Raw genomic sequence first — 23,154 nt, forward strand, 5'->3', positions numbered from 1 at the left:
ACCAGCCCAAATAATTGTGGGAAATAATAAATTGCTATTGTTTTAAGTCTGTAATTCTTGGGTGGGTTTGCATGTGGCAATAGTTAAATGATATAATTTCTCACTCAGCTTTATCAGTGGGGAGGGAGTACACTGAGCTGCCTCTCAAGGATGCAGGTTGGCTAAACATGTACTTATACTTCTTATTGTAAATGAATAAATCAATAGTGCATCAGTCCTCGTGAGCTTGGTTAGTAAGCATCTAACCCTGAGAGAAAAACCAATTTTCTGTCCAAAAATCAAGCATCTAAACCTGTGACGCCAAGGATCAGACCCTAGATGGTGGTATTTTTGGCAAGGATGAGTGTAGCTTTTGGGGGCCCTTACTAGGGCCCCAAGGTTCCATCTTGGTGGCTGCCTCACTTCAATGCCAGTTTGATCACTTAAGGCAGCCAACCATTCCGACTGCACACATCTGAGAACAGTGAAAGCGAGCTTGTGGGCTGTGTGAGGTCGGGGACCTGACTGTCTAGTACACCACTGTATGTTCACAGGCCAGCACAGTGCCAGGCACATGGTAGGTATTCGGTAAATATCTGTTCAATGAACGGGCTTCTTCAGTGTGATATATATAAATGCCTCTCATAGCTTCATTAGCTTACCTTTGTTTTTTAAAATGAATGTTCTAACTTAAGGACACAAATATAAAATAGGCAGTTCCTACCTCTGAGGTTGAAAATCCAGGGTAAGATGAGAACACAACCTCTGAAACAAAAGAGAAACAGAATAAAGTCTGGTGAGTGCACAGAGAAGCTGGGGTCTGGGTCTCCCATCCACTGTGTACAGGAGGGTGACCCCTAGCATGGTTTCTCACTGGTCCTCATCTCTCACTCTAACTGGGAGGAGGAGTTGGCTGTGATACCTGTCAGGTGGTGAGTGGCACTTAGAATAAAATCAAAACTCCTTGGCCAGGCCTCTGAGGTCCTGCCTGATCTGGCTCCCACCTAACTTCTCCAATCTTATCTCATGCCACCCTGTCCTTCACTCACTACATTTCAGCCACATTGACCTTCCTTCTGACTTTGCAACATGCAAGCTCTTGTAGCCTCAGTACTACTGGGCGGGCAGACAGTACTGATCAGAGAGGGCAAACCAACTGTCTTAGAAGAGAGAAATGTATATAAAAGATTTTCTGTCAAAGGATTTGAAAGTACTCTTTGTTATGCGAGTAGAAATAGAATATATTAAGACAGTGAATTCAGGAGAGATACTAAGAATAACCAGCAGCACAGTAGAGTAAGGAAGAGGTTGTGGAGTGATTTCATTCTTGGCATCATCGGAATGAGATCAGCCAATAAACATCAGAGTTCAACCATAAATTAAAGAACCTTCTTGGACTGGATCCAAGTAGTGCAGGCACTACTCACCACTGCCCTGGCTAATAGGTTATATTAGTGATATTATACTTCCACATGTTAATAATATACTGATAAAAGTTACATGTTAATGATATTAACATGTTATGTTATATTATACTGATAAAAGTTACATGAAAACGAGATTATACTTCCACATGTTAATGATATTATACTGATAAAAGTTACATGAAAACGAAGTAAACAATAAGAGGGGTAGAGCATCACATGGCCCAAATAACTTCTATGACAAACGTCTGGAAAGGATTGGAGGATGGATTTGTACAAGGAACAAAGTAGGAGTCAGCAAGAGGATGGGCCATGGTTGCAAGTGTGGCTGCTAAAGAGTGACTCCCTGGGGAGACAGGCCCTACATCTAGAAAGATGAGCCATGTATACTCTGCCTGAACGTACATCCTCTCCCTATAATCTCAGGTTAGAAAGGTTATTGGATACAAGTTCAAAATTTCTATGTACTAGCAACAAACAAGTGGAAATGTAATACAAAAAAAGCAGCACCACTGACAATAGCATTGAAAAAGACCAAATACTTAAGAACAAATCTAATGCAAGACCTCACCACTGAAGACTACAAAGCACTGATGAGAACAATTTTAAAAGACCTAAAACATGGTGATATATATTATTTTAATGAATTAGAAAACTCAATATTGTAAAGATGTCAGTTCTCTCCAAATTGGTCTACAGGATCAATACAATTCTTTTATCTTTTATTTTTATTTTTTTAGAGAGAGTGAGTGAGCAGGGGAGGGGAGGAGGGGCAGAGGACAAAGGAGAGAGAGAATCTTAAGCAGGCTCCACACCCAGCACAGAGCCCAATCTCACAACCCTGAGATCCTAACCTAAGCCGAAATCAAGAGTCGGGCACTTAACTGACTGAGCCACACAGGTGCCCCTGATCAATGCAGTTCTAATCAAAATCCCAGCAGGATTTTGTGTGGAAATTGACAAGCTGATTCTAAAATTTATATACAAATGCAAAGGCTTTATAATAGCTATAGCAATTTTTAAGTACAACAATGCAGCTAAGGAACTTTACTATCAGTTCTCAAAATGTGTTACAAACTACAGTAATTTTTTTTCTTTTTTTTTTTTCTAGAGAGAGAGTGCATGCGCACAATCGGGGCGGGGAGGGGCAGAGGGAGAGGGCGAGAGAGAATCCCAAGCAGGCTCATGCCCAGCACAGAGCCCTATGGGGGGCTCGATCTCACAACCCTGAGATCATGACCTGAGCCGAAATCAAGAAATGGATGCTCAACCGACTGAACCATTCAAGCACCCCTAAAGCTACAATAATTTAGACACATACAGAACCCACCTTACCATAATACCTCACTTACAACTCAGTGGGGAAAAGGATATAGTCTTTTCAACGAGTGGTACTGAGTCAATTAGATACCCATATAAAAAAGTAAACTTTGACTCTACTTCACATCATATACAAAACTTCTAGATAGATCATAGATCAAAATATAAAAACTAAAATACGCTTCCAGAGGAAAATATAGGAAAATATTTTCATGGCTTGAAGCAGACAAAAAATACCTGAACAGGAAATAAAAAGCACTAACCATAAAAAATTGAACTGAACTTTTATTCATCAAAATCAAGAACTTTTATTCATCAAAATTCATCCTTAAGTACACGAGAAAGCAAGCTACAGACTGTGAAAAGATTTTTGTAATATATAGATCTACAAAGGACTTGTACCTAGCACATATAAAGAACTCAAGCGAATCAACAAGAAAAGGACATATAACTAATTTAAATATAGACAAAAGACTTGAATAGGTACTTCCAAAAGAGGATATCAAAGTGAGCAATAACATATGGAAGGTACTTAAGATCATTAGTCACTTAAGAAATGCAAATTAAAACCAAAATGAGAAACCACTACATACCTACCCCAAACAGGTAGAATTAAAAAGACTGACATTACCAGAGAGAGCCAAAAAGTAACATAGACCAGAAAGGAACACAGACAATATACAGTAATAGTCACCTTACAGGTAGTGCAATGGCACTAAATTCACATCTTTCAATAGTTACCCTGAATGTAAATGGGCTGAATGCCCCAATCAAAAGACACAGGCTATCAGATTGGATAAAAAAACAAGACCCATCGACATGCTGTCTGCAAGAGACTCATTTTAGACCCAAAGCCACCCCCAGATTGAAAGTGAGGGGGTGGAAAACCATTTACCATGCTAATGAACACCAAAAGAAAGCTGGGGTGGCAATCCTTATACCAGACAAATTAGATTTTAAACCAAAGACTGTAATAAGAGATGAGGAAGGACACTATATCTTACTTAAAGGGTCTATCCAACAAGAAGATCTAACAATTGTAAATATCTATGCCCCTAACATGGGAGCAGCCAATTATATAAGCCAATTAATAACAAAAGCAAAGACACACACCAACAACAATACAATAATAGTGGGGGACTTTAACACCTCCCTCACTGAAATGGACAGATCATCTAAGCAAAAGATCAACAAGGAAATAAAGACTTTAAATGATACACTGGACCAAATGGACTTCACAGATATATTCAGAATATTCCATCCAAAAGCAACAGAATACACATTCTTCTCTAGTGCCCATGGAACATTCTCCAGAATAGATAACATCCTAGGTCACAAATCAGGTCCCAACCAGTACCAAAAGATTGGGATCATTCCCTGCATATTTTCAGACAATGCTTTGAAACTAGAACTCAATCACAAGAGGACAGTCGGAAAGAACTCAAATACATGGAGGCTAAAGAGCATCCTACTAAAGAATGAATGGGTCAACCAGGAAATTAAAGAAGAATTTAAAAAATTCATGGAAACCAATGAAAATGAAAACACAACTGTTCAAAATCTTTGGGATCCAGCAAAGGCAGTCCTCAGAGGAAAGTGTATAGCAATACAAGCCTTTCTCAAGAAACAAGAAAGGTCTCAAATACACAACCTAACCCTATACCTAAAGGAGCTGGAGAAAGAACAACAAATAAAGCCTAAACCCAGCAGGAGAAGAGAAATAATAAAGATCAGAGCAGAAATCAATGAAATAGAAACCAAAAGAACAGTAGAACAGATCAATGAAACTAGGAGCCGGTTCTTTGAAAGAATTAACAAGATTGATAAACCCCTGGCCAGACTGATCAAAAAGAGAAATGACCCAAATAAATAAAATCATGAATGAAAGAGGAGAGATCACAACCAACACCAAAGAAATACAAACAATTATAAGAACATATTATGAGCAACTCTATGGCAGCAAATTAGATAATCTGGAAGAAATGGATGCATTCCTAGAGATGCATCAAATACCAAAACTGAACCAGGAAGAAATAGAAAACCTGAACAGACCTATAACCACTAAGGAAATTGAAGCAGTAATCAAAAATCTCCCAACAAACAACAGCCCAGGGCCAGAAGGCTTCCCAGGGGAATTCTATCAAACATTTCAAGAAGAATTAATATCTATTCTTCTGAAACTGTTCCAAAAAATAGAAATGGAAAAGGAAAACTTCCAAACTCGTTTTATGAGGCCGCCATTACCTGATCCCAAAACCAGACAAAGACCCCATCAAAAAGGAGAATTACAGACCAATAGCCTTGATGAACATGGATGCAAAAATTCTCACCAAAATACTAGCCAATAGGATCCAACAATAGATGAAAGGGATTATTCACCATGACCAAGTGGGATTTATCCCTGGGCTGCAAGGTTGGTTCAACATCCGCAAATCAATGTGATACAATACATTAATAAAAGAAAGAACAAGAATCATATGATCCTCTCAATAGATGCAGAAAAAGCATTTGACAAAGGACAGCATCCTTTCTTGATCAAAACTCTTCAGAGTATAGGGATAGAGGGTACAAACCTCAATATCATAAAAGCCATCGATGAAAAACCCACAGCGAATATCATTCTCAATGGGGAAAAACTGAGAGCTTTCCCCCTAAGGTCAAGAACACAACAGGGATGTCCACTATCACCACTGCTATTCAACATAGTATTAGAAGTCGTAGCCACAGGAATCAGACAACAAAAAGAAATAAAAGGCATCCAAATCAGCAAAGAAGTCAAACTCTCACTCTTTGCAGATGATATGATACTTTATGTGGAAAACCCAAAAGATTTCACCCCAAAACTGCTAGGACTCATACAGGAATTCAAGCTCTATTACAAAGCTGTAATCACCAAGACAGTATGGTACTGGCACAAAAACAGACACATATATCAATGGAACCAGAATAGAGAGCCCAGAAATAGACCCTCAACTGTATGGTCAACTAATCTTTGACAAAGCAGGAAAGAATGTCCAATGGAAAAAAGACAGTCTCTTCAACAAATGGTGTTGGAAAAATTGGACAGCCACGTACAGAAGAATGAAACTGGACCATTTCCTTACACCACACACAAAAATAGACTCAAAATGGTTGAAAGACCTAAATATGAGACAGGAGTCCATCAAAATCCTAAAGGAGAACACAGGCAGCAACCTATTCGACCTCAGCCGCAGCAACTTCTTCCTAGAAACATCACCAAAGGCAAGGGAGGCAAGGGCAAAAATGAACTATTGGGACTTCATCAAGATAAAAAGCTTTTGCACAGCAAAAGAAACAGTCCACAAAACCAAAAGACAACCAACAGAATGGGAGAAGATATTTGCAAATGACATATCAGATACAGGGCTAGTATCCAAAATCTATAAAGAACTTATCACACTCAATACCCAAAGAACAAATGATCCAATCAAGAAATGGGCAGAAGACATGAACAGACATTTTTCCAAAGAAGACATCCAAATGGCCAACAGACACATGAAAAAGTGCTCAACATCGCTCGGCATCAGGGAAATCCAAATCAAAACCTCAATGAGATACCACCTCACACCAGTCAGAATGGCTAAAATTAACAAGTCAGGAAATGAGAGGTGTTGGCTGGGATGCAGAGAAAGGGGAACCCTCCTACACTGTTGGTGGGAATGCAAGCTGGTGCAGCCACTCTGGAAAACAGTATGGAGGTTCCTCAAACAGTTGAAAATAGAGCTACCGTATCTCCCAAAAATTGCACTACTGGGTATTTACCCCGAAGATACAAATGTAGGGATCCGAAGGGGTACGTGCACCCCAATGTTTATAGCAGCAACGTCCACAATAGCCAAACTGTGGAAAGAGCCAAGATGTCCCTCGACAGATGAACGGATAAAGAGGATGGAAAGAACCTGAATAAACAAACTAAGGGTTCTAGAGGGGAGGGGGTTGGGGGGATGGGTTAGCCTCATGATGGGTACACACACACACACACACACACACACACACACACACACACACACACACACACAGGAATATTATGCAGCCATCAAAAGGAATGAGATCTTGCCATTTGCAACAACATGGATGGAACTGGAGGGTGTTATGCTGAGTGAAATAAGTCAATCAGACAAAGTCATGTATCATATGATCTCACTGATATGAGGAATTCTTAATCTCAGGAGACAAACTGAGGGTTGTTGGAGTGGTGGGGGGTGGGAAGGACGGGGTGGCTGGGTGATAGACATTGGGGAGGGTATGTGCTATGGTGAGTGCTGTGAATTGTGTAAGACTGATGAATCACAGACCTGTACCTCTGAAACAAACAATACATTATATGTTAAAAAAAAAAAAAGAAGATAGCAGGAAGGGAAGAATGAAGTGGGGGAAGTCAGAGGGGGAGATGAACCATGAGAAACTATGGACTCTGAGAAACAAACAGGGTTCTAGAGGGGAGGGGGGCGGGGGAATGGGTTAGCCTCGTGATGGGTATTAAAGAGGGCACATACTGCATAGAGCACTGGGTGTTATATGCAAACAATGAATCATGGAACACTACATCAAAAACTAATGATGTAATGTATGGTGATTAACATAACATAAAAATAAAAAAAAGACTGACATTACCAAGTGTTTATGAGGATATGGAACAACTGGAAATGAAATCTCTTACATTAATATGGGGATCAAAACTGTACAACTGCACTGGAAAAATACTTGGCAGTTTTTACTAATGTTAGGCATACTTTTATACTCTATGACACAACAATTCCATTCCTGGGTATATACCCAATAGAAACGAGTGCTTAAGTCCATCAAAAGAGGTAAAAGAATATTCATAGTAGCTTTATCCATAATAGCCTCAAACTAAAAATAACCAAAATGTCTATCAACAGTAAGAAGGATAAATAACTTGGAATACATAAGAGAAATGAAAAATAGTGAACTACCAATATATGCAACAGCATGAATGAATCGGACAGACATAACGTTGAGTGAAATAAATCTGACACAAAAGAGCACATGCTGTATAATTCAGTATTCATAAATTTCAAATCAGGCAAAACCTATAGCTGGTGATAGAAGTCAGAGTGGTGATTATTCTTGGAGGAGGTACTAATCAGGAGGATACCACATGGGATGCTGGAAATGTTCTATGTTGTAATATGGGTGGTGGTTAGAAGGATATATGTATGTATGTGACAATTCAAGCTATACACAATATTTCTATATTTTTACTTTATGTTGGTTACTTCTCAATTTAAAATAAATATTAAGAAAACAGTAATAGATAACTAGATCAGTAAAGCAGAATATATAATCCAGAAACATACTAATGTAATAGAGATTTTGGTTTATAATAAAGGTGACATTCCTTTCCTTTTCTGTCTCTAAAGTTGCCATTTGGATACAGTTCTTGGCACCATGGTAGTGCTCTTGAGACCTCAATGGGGACCAGCCTACAAGGACAAGCAAGCAGGCCAAGGATGGCAGAAAAGAAGATGGAAAGAACCTGAATCCCTTGAGAATATCAGTGCACCCCAGAATTAGCCATCTCTGGAAAGTCTTACTTCTGAGTTTCTTGTTATTTGAGATTTTTAAAAATCTACTTTTAACTGGATTTTAAAAGTATCTTAACAGAGAATCAGTTAGGAAGTCATTGAAATAATTCATGGGAGACCTCCACCTTTCCAGGCCGAGCAGCTTCAGCACATCAGCTCCTCAGGGAGCCACAGACTTTCAGAATAAGCTCTCAGAAGCTTATTCCCACCATGGGGCTTGAGTCCCTGGAACAAGGGGCATCACTCACCTGTCCGGTCAACATCCTTTTTCATGGGCAGTACAGTATAATCTGGTTGCTCGTCTGAGACCTCAAACATCCACGGCTTGGGCTGTCTCATGGAATGGGGCTCTTTCTGGGGACTCCCCCTGCCTCCAACCCAGTCCCCTGACCCGTCTCGGAGCTGAAACTGCTGTAGGTACGGGATCCGGAAAATCCTGTTTTGGTCCAGGCTTAACTTCTTCAGTCTTCAATTAAGGAAAGTGAATACAGAATCACAGCAATAATGATACCTCAGCGGCATTTACCAAACAACTTTAGGGAAAGAACATGGATTCAGGCTTGGACACTTACTCTTCTGGTGTGACCTTGAGCCAGTGACTTACCCTCTCTGGGCCTCAATATCCCTATCTCTAAAATGGGGATAATATTCATTAACCTTTCAAGGTTCCTATGGAGATTAATAAGACAATATAAATGGCCCAGCACAAAGTAGTATTCAGTAAATGGCAGTTGAATCCAAAGTAAATTTTCCAGGGATCTAAAGCTTAACCATTTAAATGCCAGCATTTTCATTACTTTAATCAAATAGGTAGAATTCAGCAGTTAACCTTATCTTTCTCATTCCAATTTTTTTTTTCTGTCCCCTCTATCAGGGGTCAGGAGCCTATCTCTGGTAATATCTCCTTTTACCCTCCTTTCTCTTTGCCACTTCTAATACAGTCACTTGATCAGAAATGTTCTACTGATGCCCCACTTTTATGGCTGAGCTAAAGCTCAGAGGGGAGAAGTTAATCACCCATGGCCACACAGCAGAGATAAGTGGTGGAGCTGGGATTTAAACCCAGGCCTTCTGGATTCCAGAACAGCACGAGGGTGTGGGTGGGCCAGGCTCGGGGTGGTAGGGGGCCCTGCAGAGAGGAGATGGTGGCTTTACCTTCTGAGCCCGGCCAGGCTGGCAAAGCAATTGGGGCTGGAGAGCTTGTTGTCATCCAGCATCAGTGTCTCCAGCGCTGGGAACCTCAGGATGTACCTCCTGCTTGTCAGTGACGTTACAGATGTTTCCCTGTGAGTGCAAGGATCCTGGGTAATGAGCAAGGGCGGGGGACAAACTCCACCATCCCCAGGAAGTAGGAATGGGGATAGGAATAGAGATGGAGGACAGGGAATCAATCAAGAGGCATAACCAGCTTGGGAACTTCTCTAGTGCCCCTGAGATGTCCCTGCAGAGAGGGACCAAAAGGTCCCTCCCCAACTGATCCCTTCCCCGAATCCCACTCATACATCAGTCTTCTGTATGGAGAAAGGCTGCACACATTCACAGATGGACTCAGTGAGACGGGGTTGGGGCAGGATGGGGGGCACTAGTAATGCTCACGGAAAATACCAGAATGAATGAGGCATGACCGAGTTGAGGGAAAACATTCTGCAGAAAGAATACTGTACAATTTTGGGTCAGGTCAGACTCCTGGGTATGCTGCATCACCCCAAGGACTGGTAACCATAGGAGCATCAGGAAACAGAGCCCTTGGCAGGGACCACAGCTTTGATTCATGTGGGGTAAGGTAGGCTGGCCGCACGCAGTGAGGCTCTCCTCTAAAGAGACTTAATAAAATGCACACATCAGTAAGGAGTTGAGAATTCTCTTTTAAAACTCAAACTCTTTGGGGAGTCCCAGAAACACCTGAGAGTGGAATTTAATGGGCTGAGATCCTGAATCACACAGGTGGGGCAGGAAGTGGTGGCATTTTAGGTACTACCATTAACGTGGCCTCATTTATGTGCCCAGGTGGATGAGAACTAGGTAATTATTTTTTTAACCTTTTTTTTAAGATTTTGTATTTTTAAGTAATCTCTACACCAAACATGGGACTCGAACCTACAACCCCAAGATCAAGAGTCACATGCTCTACCAGTTGAGCCAGTCAGGCGCCCCTAGGTAATTCTTTTTAAGTACACAAAGGCAGATGACTCAAATCATGTTTTCATTCCTCCCTCCAACTCTCTCCCCTCCATATGCCCAAATAAACACTCAACCGAGAAGGAAAGAAGAATCCTTTAGTTCATGGTATTTGAAGGTCACAGATGATTCTTTTCCTCTCCTGAAAGGACCAACTTTCATGCACTAAATTTTTAATTTCTACCTGAGAGGAATTACAGGAGGGTGCACAGCAGCTCTGTTGATTTATAATTAATTGACCAATCTTTTTACTCCAGTCAGATATGAAAGAGCTAAAAAATAAGCCTTCAAAAAATTCCTCTTATACCCAATAATGGAGAAGCTGGCTCTGTCCTGTCTCTTGTGACAAGTTACAGTGTTTTGCCTTTTAAAAGCTTCACCCTAATTATAACATATAAAAAGCTTCATTTTGTCTCTAAAACAGATGTCTTAAAATAGGGGGGCAGTCAATAGGTGGGGAAGGAGGACAAGATGCAAGGCTTCAGAGGAAAGCATCAGGCTCTCCCACTGGGTCCTTCCCAGGGCAGTTTTGGGAGAAGAGCTCTTTGAAGTGTCAGGTGTCTATTAGTATGGAGAGGCCGAGGTTTCCAGGTGTTCAGAGTGGTGCTATTTTTATCATACCTTCTCTTGGCAAAAGGAATTAATACCATTTAAAAATGAGAGATTTGACTGATTTGTTTAGAAGCTAAGAGTATGCCCCAGTGACTGGATTCAGGAATGGGAACTGGTGTGCCCTATTAGAAGAAGCTTGGGAATGCGGGTCAGCAGCCCTGGGCTCTGGTTCTGGTGCTGCTGCTGCTTGGCTTGCTGGGTGACTTCTAGCTGGTGTTGAGCATCTCTGGTCCTGGTCAGTTCCTCTATCTACACGATGAAAGAGGATTTCTTTTATTTTACATTGTAAGACTTCGCATGAGGCTAAAAATATTGCTGACCAGGCTGGACAAAGAGCTGCAGTAAAACAGATGAAATTTAGCAAGCTCTAATGTCCCTGAAAATGTTAGGTCAGCTTCTATGATAAGATACAGAAAACCCACCACGTAAACACAGGAAGAGGGAGACGGACGTAGCTTCCTAACTCACTTGTGTAAAAGAGGACTTATGATGTGGCTGCTAAAAAAGCTGGCGCTCCTTTAGGTGACATTTTGAGGAAAACAGTAGTTAGAAAAAAGAAGGTAACCATCCCCCTCTGCTCTGTGCAGGTCAAGCCTGAGAGGGGGGGACTTGTGCGGTCCAAGGGGGGCAGGGAATAGGCCTCATGGGAGACCCAAAGTCTCAGATGCCGATCCAAACAAGTAATAGGGCAGGCTGATGATGGAGTAGGTCAGATATGATCCCCCTAACTCACCCAGACATAATCATGTGATCTGTCCAGAAATGGAGACACAAATAGTTCAGAATAGATGAGGTATGTGGTGAAATGGAAAAAAGTGAAGAGAAAGGAGGATGCAGAAGCAGGCAGTCAGGTCATGAAAAGCCTTGTGATCAATGTTAATGGTGTTTATCTTTAGAACGCCAGGAAGCTGCTGAAGGACTTTAAGCAGGGCAGTGATAGAATCAGAGGCGCCTTTTAGAAACATCCCTCTGGCTAATGGTAAAGAGGGTGGGTTGGGAGGTGATAAAGAGAAAGAAAAATGTCCTTAGCTGTATCCCAAGTAGCAGGGGCTGTGTTGATGGGCTACAGCCAGATTAAACAGGAGGGAATAGAAAGGGCCAAGTTTGAGAAACATTTAGGAAGCACAATTCAAAGCCTCTGGTGACTGAATGGATGTGCAGGGTGAGGAAGGGAAGAATACAGGCTGATGCTCACATTTCTCACTTGGACAACTGCACAGTTGATGGACAGTAGCTCCCGTCACTGAGGCCAGGAACACAGGAGGAAGAGATCTCGGCATGGGCCTGTGTGTGATGACCTTGGTATGATTAAGTAAAATATACGGGCTCATAGTTCAGAAGAGGGATGTGAAGTAGAGATATAAAGAAGACTTGGGAAAGGATGAAACCATGAAGAAAGATTATAAAAATTAAGAAAAACAGTGGGTTGAGAGTGGACAACTGAGGACTATCAACATTGAAAAGGCTGCCAAAGAAGAGGAATCCACAGAGCATTTTGAGTGTGGACACACAAGTGGGAAGAGAATAACAGTAATACTTGTTTGGAGCCTCACAGCTTTCAAAGCACAATTATTTCAACTGATACTCTGATGTAAGTAGGAGTACATTTATTCTCCCCATCTTATATATAAGGAAATAGAAATACCTAGTGGTGGAACCTTGCCTTACTTTATGCAACAAGGCTTCCCACTGAAAACAACTAAAATGATGAATAAAACCTAAAAAGAAAAAAGATTCATTTAAAAACATGTAAGAGATGTGAAGACAGTAAAGCAGTAGTATGCCAAAATCTAAAAATCCAGAGACAGAAACGGAGCATAAGAAGCCACATTTGCCTTTCAGACACTTGCTGATCTTGTTGAAACAGCATGTAATTGGAGACCCCCTATACCAATGTAGGATCCTAAAGAGACATACACTCAGGAGAGCGAGAACTAGCCCTAAACCCATGCTCCTCATCCCACAGCTAGAGGAAAACTGCCTTGGAATGAAAAGAAGGGAAGGGGGAGGGCAGACTGGTCCTCTTGCAAAATTGTAGCCCAAATTTGTATCATCTGAGTGGCTCAGAGAATATCCAGGCTAGTTTAGTTTAAAATGGTTCCATACTGAGTGCCCCTAGGCACCTGGCCAAAATAAATGGAAAGGTTTATGGTATTGCAGACTAAATAATGTGGGCCAACTCTCCCTTGAGTATATGCTAGAAAATCCAGACAAAATATATATATTAAAAACAATTTTCTTTAAGGCGTCTGGGAACTAACAAGCTGTGAGAAATTAGGGGGCTAAGATTTGGAAAAAGAAGGACATCAAAGGGGATCTTGCAACACTTGGGGTCTCTTTTCCCCTAGGGCTATCTGCTAACTCCAGAAGTGGCAGAGAGGCTGAGATGCTGAGCAGAGATTCTGACAACCTTGCTAGTCTAGGGGCCAAGAGTCCAGGGTGCACCAGAGAAGGGGATTCCTGATAAACTTGCTTTAAGTTAGGGCAATGAAGAACTAAATCCTAGGGGGAGATGTGACCTAGAAACAGTGTGGTCCTTGCAGAGACTGAAGACTAGCTTCAAATAATTATGTGTGAACCATACAATCAAAAAAAAAAAAAAATCTAGAGCTGGTGAGAATAAAAATGATTTGAGTTGCCCAAAGGGAGAGTCACAGCCTCTCACTCAGTTTCCTATTTATATTTAAATTAAAAACAATTAAACTTAAATAAAAGTAAAAATTCAGTTCTTCAGTCACACTGATATTTCAAGTGCTTAATCTGACTGATGGCTACCATATTGGACAATGCAGATATAGAACATTGCCAACATTGCAGAAAATTCTATCAGACAGTCCGAAACCAGGCCTTTCAAGGATTACTAGACAATATCTGCAAATTGGTGCTAAAGGCTGGGGATATGAAAGGTATGGTGGTCTATCACTCAAAGTAGGGGATTATGGAAGAATGGAAATTTAGCCTATGAATGAACCCAGTGAAGTCATCAACCTACTTTGTGGTTATCTCCCCAGTTCCTGAATGTATAATTAGAATAGACATACTAAGCAACTGACAGAAGAAACACCTTTGTTTACTAACCAACAAAGTGAGGGCCATTACAGAAGGAAGGGACAAATTGAAACCCCAGGAAATCTGCTGCTAGAACAGTAAGACTACAGTTATTCCGCATCCCTGAGGTAACTACAGAGACTACTGCCATCACTAAAGATAAGAACAGTAAAAGGATATTGAGTCTTATGATATTCCTGCTTAACTTGTTTATTTGGCTTGCATAGAAGACAGATCATGAAGAATGACTACAGATTACTGCAGACTCAATCAAGTGGTGACTCCAATTTCAGCTGCTGCCCCACATGAGGACTCTTCTTACTACAGTACATTAACACAGCCCCTGGCACTTGGGACACAGCTAAGGACCCATCAAATGTTTCTTTCTCTTTATTGATGAACAAGAACTGTCAGAAGCAGTCTGCTTTTGCCTGACAGGGACAACAGTACATCTTTTCCCTCTTCTCTCAGGGCCATATCAACTCTTTCAGCCTATCATAATCTATTACACATCTATTGCCAATTTGTTTTGGTATTCCACAGAACCTCATGTTGATTGGACCTGGTGGGCAGGAAGTTGCAAATACTCTAGATGATTTAGTAAGATGCATGTTTTTCAGAGGATGGAGGGAAACCCCACAAAAATTCAAGGAACTATCACCTTGATTAATTTTCCTGATGTCCAGGTATCTGGGAGCATGCTGGGATATACCTCCAATGTGAAAGACATAGTCCTTTACCTTGTACCACCTCTTACTTAAGAAAAAGGCACAAAGCTTTGTTGGCCTTTTTGGATTTGGGAAGTGATGCATAAAACATTTCTGCTGTTCTGATCCATTTACTGAGTATCCCATGAGGATGCCAGTTTTGTTGTAGGGCCCAGAGCAAGACAAGATTTTGCAACAGGTCCAACTGCAGTTCAAGTTGCTCTCTGGACATTATGTCATTGGCCAATGGCATTGGGCAATATGACTCAGCAGGTCCAACCGTGCTCTAAATGTCTAAGGCAAATAGGTGTGCTGTATAGTACAGGGTTACCATACATCCTAGTTTTCAAGGACATTCTGGGTTTTCACCTGTTATCCCAAAATAATTAATAGTGTTCCTTTTCCCTCTTAAGTTTGTCCTGGTTAGATGGATAGTTACATGGTCTCTCTATGAATAGAGACTTTTATAGGCCCCAATTGCAGAATTATTTTTTAAGTTTTTTTTAATACCCCACGTGGGGCTTGAACTCATGACCCCAAGATCTAGAGTCAAACACTCTTCCAACTGAGCCAGCCAGACACCCCTGCAGAATAATTTTTGAGCAAAGTTATGCCCTGTTCTTTTTTTATTTGAGAGAGAGCATGAGCAGGGGGAAGAGCAGAGGGAGAGGGAGAGGGACAAGCAGACTCCCTGCTGAGTGGGGAGCCCAACACAGGGCTTCATCCCAGGACCCCGAGATCATGATCTGGGCTGAAGGCAGACACTTAACCAACCGAGTCACCCAGGCACCCCAAAGTTATGCTCTATTCTGTGGGTAATTATTTTCCTTTTGAAAAATAGTTTCTGGCTTACTACCCCATGTTGGTGAAGACTGAACAGCTGATCACAGGAACATGAAGTGACCATGTGACCTGAGTGGCTCATCACGAACTGAAGGTGCAGCAGAATTCCCTCATCAAGTGAAAGCAGTATGTGAGATCCAGCTCAAGCAAGTCTGGAAAAATTGTGTGAATGAATATGGCTCAGATTCCTATGATGCCTACTCCTGCTGTACTGTTACCTCTCCATCAATGCACAACTAAGGCTCTACGAGCAGCTGATGTAGGAGAAAACCCCCTAGCTGGGTTTACAAATGATTGTGTGTGATATGTTGACACTAAAAATAGACTATTACAGTATTACTTTATACGGGGGTGACTCTGAAAGACAAGGGAAGAGAAATCCTCCCAATAGGTAAAACTTAGAGCAATATATCTGACTGTCTATTTGTTTGGTTTATGCTGATTCATGGGCAGTGGCTGATGGTTTAGCTGAATAGTCCAAGCTTGGAAAAAAAAAAAAGTACAACTGCTGACAGGGAGGTCTAAGGGGAAATTATGTGATTGAACCTCTCAGAATGGATAAAGAGTATGAGGATTATTTGCATCCCATGTGAATGCTTCCCAAAGGCTATCCACTTTAGAGGAGACTCTCAGTGACCAGGTGGACAAGATGACCCATTCCATGAAGTCAGTTGGCCTCTCTCCTCGGATACCCTAGTGCTTGCAAAATGGCCTTAGCACAAGCATGGAGGCTACACACATCCCCTGACCAAAGCAGATCTGGCTACCTCCCCTGCTGAGTACCCAAACTGCCAATAGCAGGGCCAATGTTGAGCCCCTAACATGGCACCATTTCTGAAAAAATTAGCCATCCATCTAGTTAGTGGGAGGAGGACTATAGTGGGCATCTTCCTTCATAAGAGGAACCGTGATTTTTTTTTTTTTTTGCTTACAGAATAAACATTTATTTTGGATATGGATTTACATTCCCTGATATTCTGCCAGCACCTGGGGACTTACAGAATGTCTTATTCTTTATCCTGGTAACTCACATAACATTGCTGCAAACCATGGAACACATTTGATAGCAAATAAGTGCAATAATGAGCCCATAAACATGGAATTCACTTTTTTTTTTTTTACCATGTACCCCATCATGTAGAAGTAGCTGATCTAACAGAAAGGTAAAGTTGTTTTTTAACAACTTATTTATTACACCAGTTAGGAGACTACCCCCTGTGAAGTTGGGGCTCTGACTACTTATAGGATAAGGTTTCACAAAAACCAGCAACCAATACTGATGCTGTTTTTCTCATAACCAGAACTTAGGATCTAGGAATTAATGGAAGGAAATGAGAACAGATCCTCTTACAATCATCCACTTGCAGAATTTTTGCCTCCATTCCTGCAAGTAGAGGTCTTAGTTGCCTACGGAGGAATACTTTTACAGGGGACACAAAGAATAGTTTCTTTTAACTAGTTGCTACTGGCCACTTGGGTTCCTCAATCCACTAAACCAATAGGCAGAAAAAGAGGAGCTTACTATATTAGCTGGGTGATTGATACTGATTATCAAAAGTAGATATGATTGCTGTTACACCTTGAGGACAAAAAGAAATATGACTGGAATCCAGGGAATTATAAGGTGTTCCTCCTAGAAGTGTCATGTCCATTAGTCAAAGTTAATGGAATTTTTGCAAGATGAAAAGAGTTCTGAAGACGGATGGTGGTGATGGTAGGACAATAATGTGAAGGTACTTATGTGAATGCCACTGTACATTTAAAAATGGTTAAGATAGCAGGAGGGGAAGAATGAAGGGGAGTAAATCGGAGGGGGAGACGAACCATGAGAGACGATGGACTCTGAAAAACAAACTGAGAGTTCCAGAGGGGAGGGGGCGGGGGGATGGGTTAGCCTGGTGATGGGTATTAAAGAGGGCACGTTCTGCGTGGAGCACTGGGTGTTATGCACAAACAATGAATCATGAAACACTTACATCAAAAACTAATGATGTAATGTATGGTGATTAACATAACAATAAAAAATTTAAAGTAAAAAAAAATGGTTAAGATAGGGGGCGCCTGGCTGGTTCAGTCAGTAGAACACCTGACTCTTGATCTCCGGGTCATGAGTTTGAGCCCCATGTTGGGTATAGAGATTATTTTTAAAAAAATTTTTTAAATGGTTAAGATTGTAAATTTTATGTTACGTGTATGATACCACAATTTTAAAAAGCATTAATAGAAGACTACCACAACCCAATAAAAAAGCGTTCATAACTCTGATCCTTTAGGAATGATCATTTAGTATATCACACCAGTTAAAGAGCCCAAACAGCCAAGGTGCTAGATAAGGGAGAAGGAAACATTAAGTAGGTGATGGAGGAAGGATTCATAAATATGTACTATGGCCTCCTGACCAGTTAAGAAAAGATTATTGTAGGGGCGCCTGGGTGGCTCAGGTTGTTAAGCGACTGCCTTCGGCTCAGGTCATGATCCTGGAGTTCCCAGATCGAGTCCTGCATCGGGCTCCCTGCTCAGTGGGGAGTCTGCTTCTCCCTCTGATCCTCCCCCCTCTTGTGCTCTCTCTCATTCTCTCTTTCTCAAATAAATAAATAAAATCCTAAAAGAAAAAAAAATTATTATAGCAAATATGCATATTTTCTTCCCTGTTTGTTGTGTGTGTGTAAACTGCTAGTGGTGAATGACTTTGCAACTTAGTTTTTAGGTTATAAAATATCCACTTGGCACGGTGACTGCTTTAGAAGAGAAAATAATATCATCCAGAAATGGATACAGTGACCCAATAGAAGGTGTCTCATCCCTTTATAGAAGAGGGTGAAAGTATCTTCGTGGGAGAGGAAAAGTTCCTTGTGGCTCAGTTGGTTAAGTGACTGCCTTCGGCTCGGGTCATGATCCTGGAGTCCCGGGATCGAGTCCCGCATCGGGCTCCCTGCTCAGCGGGGAGTCTGCTTCTCCCTCTGACCCTCCCCCCTCTCATGCTCTCTCTCTCATTCTCTCTCTCAAATAAATAAATAAAATCTTTAAAAAAAAATAAAATAAAATGAAAGCATATTGTGGTTGCTCGTGTTGTAAGGAAATTAAATATGGAGAGAAAGAGGAGAGTAGATGTTGGGTTTCCAAGGGTTGGGTGGCACCAGTCATCTGCCTATTTGCTCTTGAACTTTATTCCTTTCCTCTGTGTTCTGCTAGGTATTATTAGGGGCCACCCCTAAGCTACACTTCCTAGACCACTTTCCATTTGGCTTCCAGTGAGATTCTGCCAAGGGAGGGACTGGTGAGACTGGAAGGCCAGAACAGGGGAGAAGCAATGCTCTCATTTGTTACTGACAGCTTGCTGGCGGCACCAGTGCAGCACCAGCATCCGTGCTGGTGGAGGTTCCAGCCCTGATTGAGGCAGCACATCTACAGCAGGTCTAGAACTATAGCAACAACCTCTCTAAAAGCCCAGCAGTAGAGACAGGCTTGTGGGCCCCAGTCCAGGAGTGTGGGGGCATCTGATCTCTGGGTATCAACCTTCTTCCTTCTTGCTTTTCCAGCCCTTCCACCGCCTATGTAACCAATTCCCTCTATTTATTGTTGCTAATATTTAGGTGGAATAAAGGTACTCTGATTGTTTTCAAGAGTCCTTATCTTTTAGAGGTATGCACTGGATTATTTACAGATGAAACTACATGAATCTGCTGTATTCATTTATCGCTGGATATGTCTGAGATTTTTCTGAAGAATAATTTAAAGTGGGGCGCCTGGGTGGCTCAGTTGGTTAAGCGTCGGCCTTCAGCTCAAGTCACAATCCCAGGGTCCTGGGATTGAGCCCCATGTTGGGCTCTCTGCTCAGCGGGGAGCCTACTTCTCCCTCTCCCTCTGGCATTCACCCTGCTTGTGCTCTCTTGCTCGCTCTGTCAAATAAATAAAAGCTTAAAAAAAAAAGAATAAGGTTGGGTGTGGGAGGGTATAGATGAAACAGGATTGGTTGTGACCTCAGAACTGTTAGGCAATAATCGTTAGGTGATGGGTACATGGAAGTTCATTTTGCCATTGACACTACTTCTATGTGTGTTTGAAATTTTCCATAATAAAATGCCAACTATTATCTTCCCATGAAAAACAATTAAATCCCCTCAATTGGCAATACCTCAAGTGGTTTTTATATTCCTGACTAGACCCTGACTGATGTGTGTCTGGTCATAGAGAAAGCCTGCCTAAGATGAAGCCAACACCAAGGGAAAAAAAAAAGATGTGTGCACATGCCTGAGAAAGCGAGTGAGAGAAAGACGAGACAGAGGTTACACGCATGCTCAAGAAATACACTGAGATGCATGCGGAGCCCTGACAACAGCCTGTGCACCTGCATCCAGCCATATGAGATCCAGCGTTCACCTTAGGACTTTACAGGTACGTGAGCCAATAAATACCCTTTTTTTCCTTTAAAGACTTATTTATTTATTTTAGAGAGAGAGAAAGAGCATACATGCTAATGGAGGGAGAGGCAGAGGGAGAGGGAGTGAATCCTCAAGCAGACTCCCCACTGAGTGCAGACCCCAATGTGGGCTTGATCCCATGACCCCAAGTGCCAAAACCAAGAGTTGGATGCTCAACCGACTGAGCCACCCAGGTGCCCCATAAATTCCCTTTCTGGTTGAGCTAGTTTGAGTTGACTTCTGTCACTTGCAAACAAAAGGAGCCTAATGAAATCCCTAACATAATGATCATTACTATTATCCAAGCCCCTTGGGTAACTAACCAACCACTGTCATCACTATAAACTCCATCACATCTGCCATCATCACAACAAACATTATCACCATGACTTTCGCCTTCACCATCTCTAAATTGGCTAACATCCCTTGAATATCTACATGCAAAAGCACTGGATCCTCATCCAGGTGCTTCAGATCAAAGATGACTAAGACAGAGCCTCTGCCCTCATAGTGCTCACAATCCTTTTGGGAGACTATATGTATATCATCAATTTATCTATTATTTATATATATGTACATATTTGTGAGACCTAAGTCACAATAGAATATATAAACTTCTAAAGTAAGAGGGAAAACATTAAATTCAACAGATGCTTAGAGAAGGGAGGAAGAAGTATGGTCTAAAGCAGTCAGGGAAGGCTTCTGATAGGGAAAGGAGGAGGGTCTGAGCAGGCCCTTGGAATACATGCAGAATCCACATAAGAGGAGAATGTATTGGTCATAAGCATGGTCTTTGGAGTCAGATGGACCTCATTAAATTCTGACTCAGTCACTTATCACCAGTTATTTAACATATCTGTGCCTCATTTTCTCATCTATAAAACACGGATAATAACAGGACACCTCCTTCATAGGGCTGTTTTGAGGATTAAATGAGTTAATATGTATAACGTGCTGAGAACAGTGTCTGGCACATAGTAAGCACTATGTATATGGCATTAGCATTATTATACATTCTGGTCAGAAGGCATAGCCTGAACCAAGGTGCAGAATGGGAACATACAAAGCTTAGTAGGTTTGTGAAGAAGAAGAGTCTGGCAAAAGCAATATCCACAATTTACCAATGACCAATCAGAGACAGGGAAAGTGACTTGCTAGATACCTGAGTGTCTCCTAACAGCATAGTAGAGTGTGAAGACACCCATCTGAGGCCTAATCATTCTTTGGGGCCCCACTCCCATGACTGCCTTTCCTAGGAGCTTCAGTAGGCAGCATTTTCCCTGCTTTGAGCACTCACAGACTGTCTTTATAGCACTTCTGAGCTGCTCTGGGCTATTTCCTTGCATACTTGCACCCAAAGGTTCATGAGGGAACAATGGGATGGATCCTAGGATGTAGAACTTACTGTTCTGTGACAGCCAAATTGGGTGGCAGGGAGGTGAGCCCATTGCCTGTGAGGAGCAAGACACGGAGGTGTGGCAGAATCCCCAGATCACAAATGGCCTCTGCAGTCAGGCTGTTGAAGGAAAGGTCCAGGAACTATGTACAAAGATAAAAGATGGGAGAACGGAAGCACTACACATGACAATGATGCTCATACATGAGGTGGGAGCTAACTATTTTTTTTAACCTTCTAGGCAACCCCATCACTCATAAACCTAAAACCTTGACTCTCTCTGGATTAACATTCAAGGCCTACTATAGTCAGTTCCCGGCCTATTTGCTAGCTTTAGCTCCCACTGCAAATCTTGATTTATCCTGTGGAGCTGACCAAAGTGACTCCTTCCCCATTCCCTGCACCACCCCACCTAGAGATCTTTGCTTGAGCTTTTCACTCAACCAGGAGAGCTTTTCCCTTTCCATGTATCTGAATCTAAGCTCCAGAAGGCCAACTCAAAAGTTGCCTCCTTATAAAACTTTTCCTAATTCACCAACCAGATGGAATCTCTCTCTCTCCCCTGAATTTGAGTGCTTTTTCTAGGGAAAGTTCTCATGGTCAACTAGGTATCTGATAGGTAGATACACATCTGAGGAATAGGGATGTTGGTACATGGATGTGCCTAGCATAGTCTTGGCACACAGAGGTAAGCTAGACCATAAACTCCCTGGTCAAGGGCCATACTACTGTATCACTATACCCTTGTAACCTAGCATAGGACCTGGTACATAGTAGGTGCATATAAAAAATCAGCTGAAATGAACTGGCTTATGAGGGCAATGACCGAAACTATCACTATCAACCACCTCCTAACTGGCCACATAGATTCATGAAATAGTTCACTGGGTCAGGGGCCAGTCAGGAAACTGAGTTTCTGTCTGCAAAGACAAAGACACCTGGGATAAATGATATAAAACCCAATCTTTGTTCTTTCTCTTTTGGGCCTCTCTACACACTCACTTTAGCTCTTATGTATAAGTCTGCTTCCTTTCCTCCCCTTCTCTCCACACACAGTCATTGAAGCCTATTGAATGGGGGCATTTCAGCATCTTACCCAGCTGGTTGACCATATCAGTGTTACATAGTCAGACTATAACCAAGTGGCTCTAGGTCACTGCCAGAGGAGACTGAATTTGGTCTGACTCCACTGTAGTAATCAATTGATGGATTCTGTAGATCTGAGTTTAAATACTGTCCAAATGTGTGATTTGGGCAAATTACCTAACCTGAGCTTCTATAAAATAAAAATAATAATGAATTATTATGAGAAATTATGTAACATAGTAAGTGCTTAGTTAATGTTGGCTGTCATCATTATAACCATCTCTTCATTCAGGGATGTGTGCTGAAGGCTTACTCTGTACCAGTCTGTCCTCTGTTAGCTCACAACCTAGCTGGTCAGCTACTAAGTAGCAATGCTGCTGGGAGAGAGGTTTGAACACAGACCAATGGAAGCACAAAGAAAGAAACAGTCAGCTCTACCAGAGGATCCAGCAGGCTTCACGGAGCAGGTGACGCTTGAGCTGTCTTCAGAGACTAGTTGGTATTCACCAAATTGTTAAAGGCAAAAAGAGAGGCAGTGCAGCCGGGAGACAGGAGGTAGCCTACCTTGTT

At 41.7% G+C, this 23,154-nt stretch overlaps 1 protein-coding gene across 5 annotated transcripts in view; it reads right to left on the reverse strand.

The window, feature by feature from the left end:
* XRRA1 (X-ray radiation resistance associated 1) overlaps positions 1 to 23,154 on the reverse strand; it is a 61,820-nt gene that overhangs the window by 17,551 nt on the left and 21,115 nt on the right. For all 5 annotated transcript variants that reach the window (XM_088017572.1, XM_028115874.2, XM_028115875.2 and 2 more), the window contains 4 exons: positions 21,508 to 21,641; positions 9,449 to 9,577; positions 8,542 to 8,759; positions 704 to 744 (listed from right to left, as the gene is read on the reverse strand). In XM_088017572.1, coding sequence (XP_087873698.1) covers positions 704 to 744; positions 8,542 to 8,759; positions 9,449 to 9,577; positions 21,508 to 21,641 — 522 coding nt within the window. The remainder of the gene's footprint in view (positions 1 to 703; positions 745 to 8,541; positions 8,760 to 9,448; positions 9,578 to 21,507; positions 21,642 to 23,154) is intronic.

Source organism: Eumetopias jubatus, unplaced genomic scaffold, assembly GCF_037043125.1.
Source record: "Eumetopias jubatus isolate StellerSeaLion01/CBP00866 unplaced genomic scaffold, mEumJub1_p1.0 scaffold_13, whole genome shotgun sequence".
NCBI lineage: Eukaryota > Metazoa > Chordata > Mammalia > Carnivora > Otariidae > Eumetopias > Eumetopias jubatus.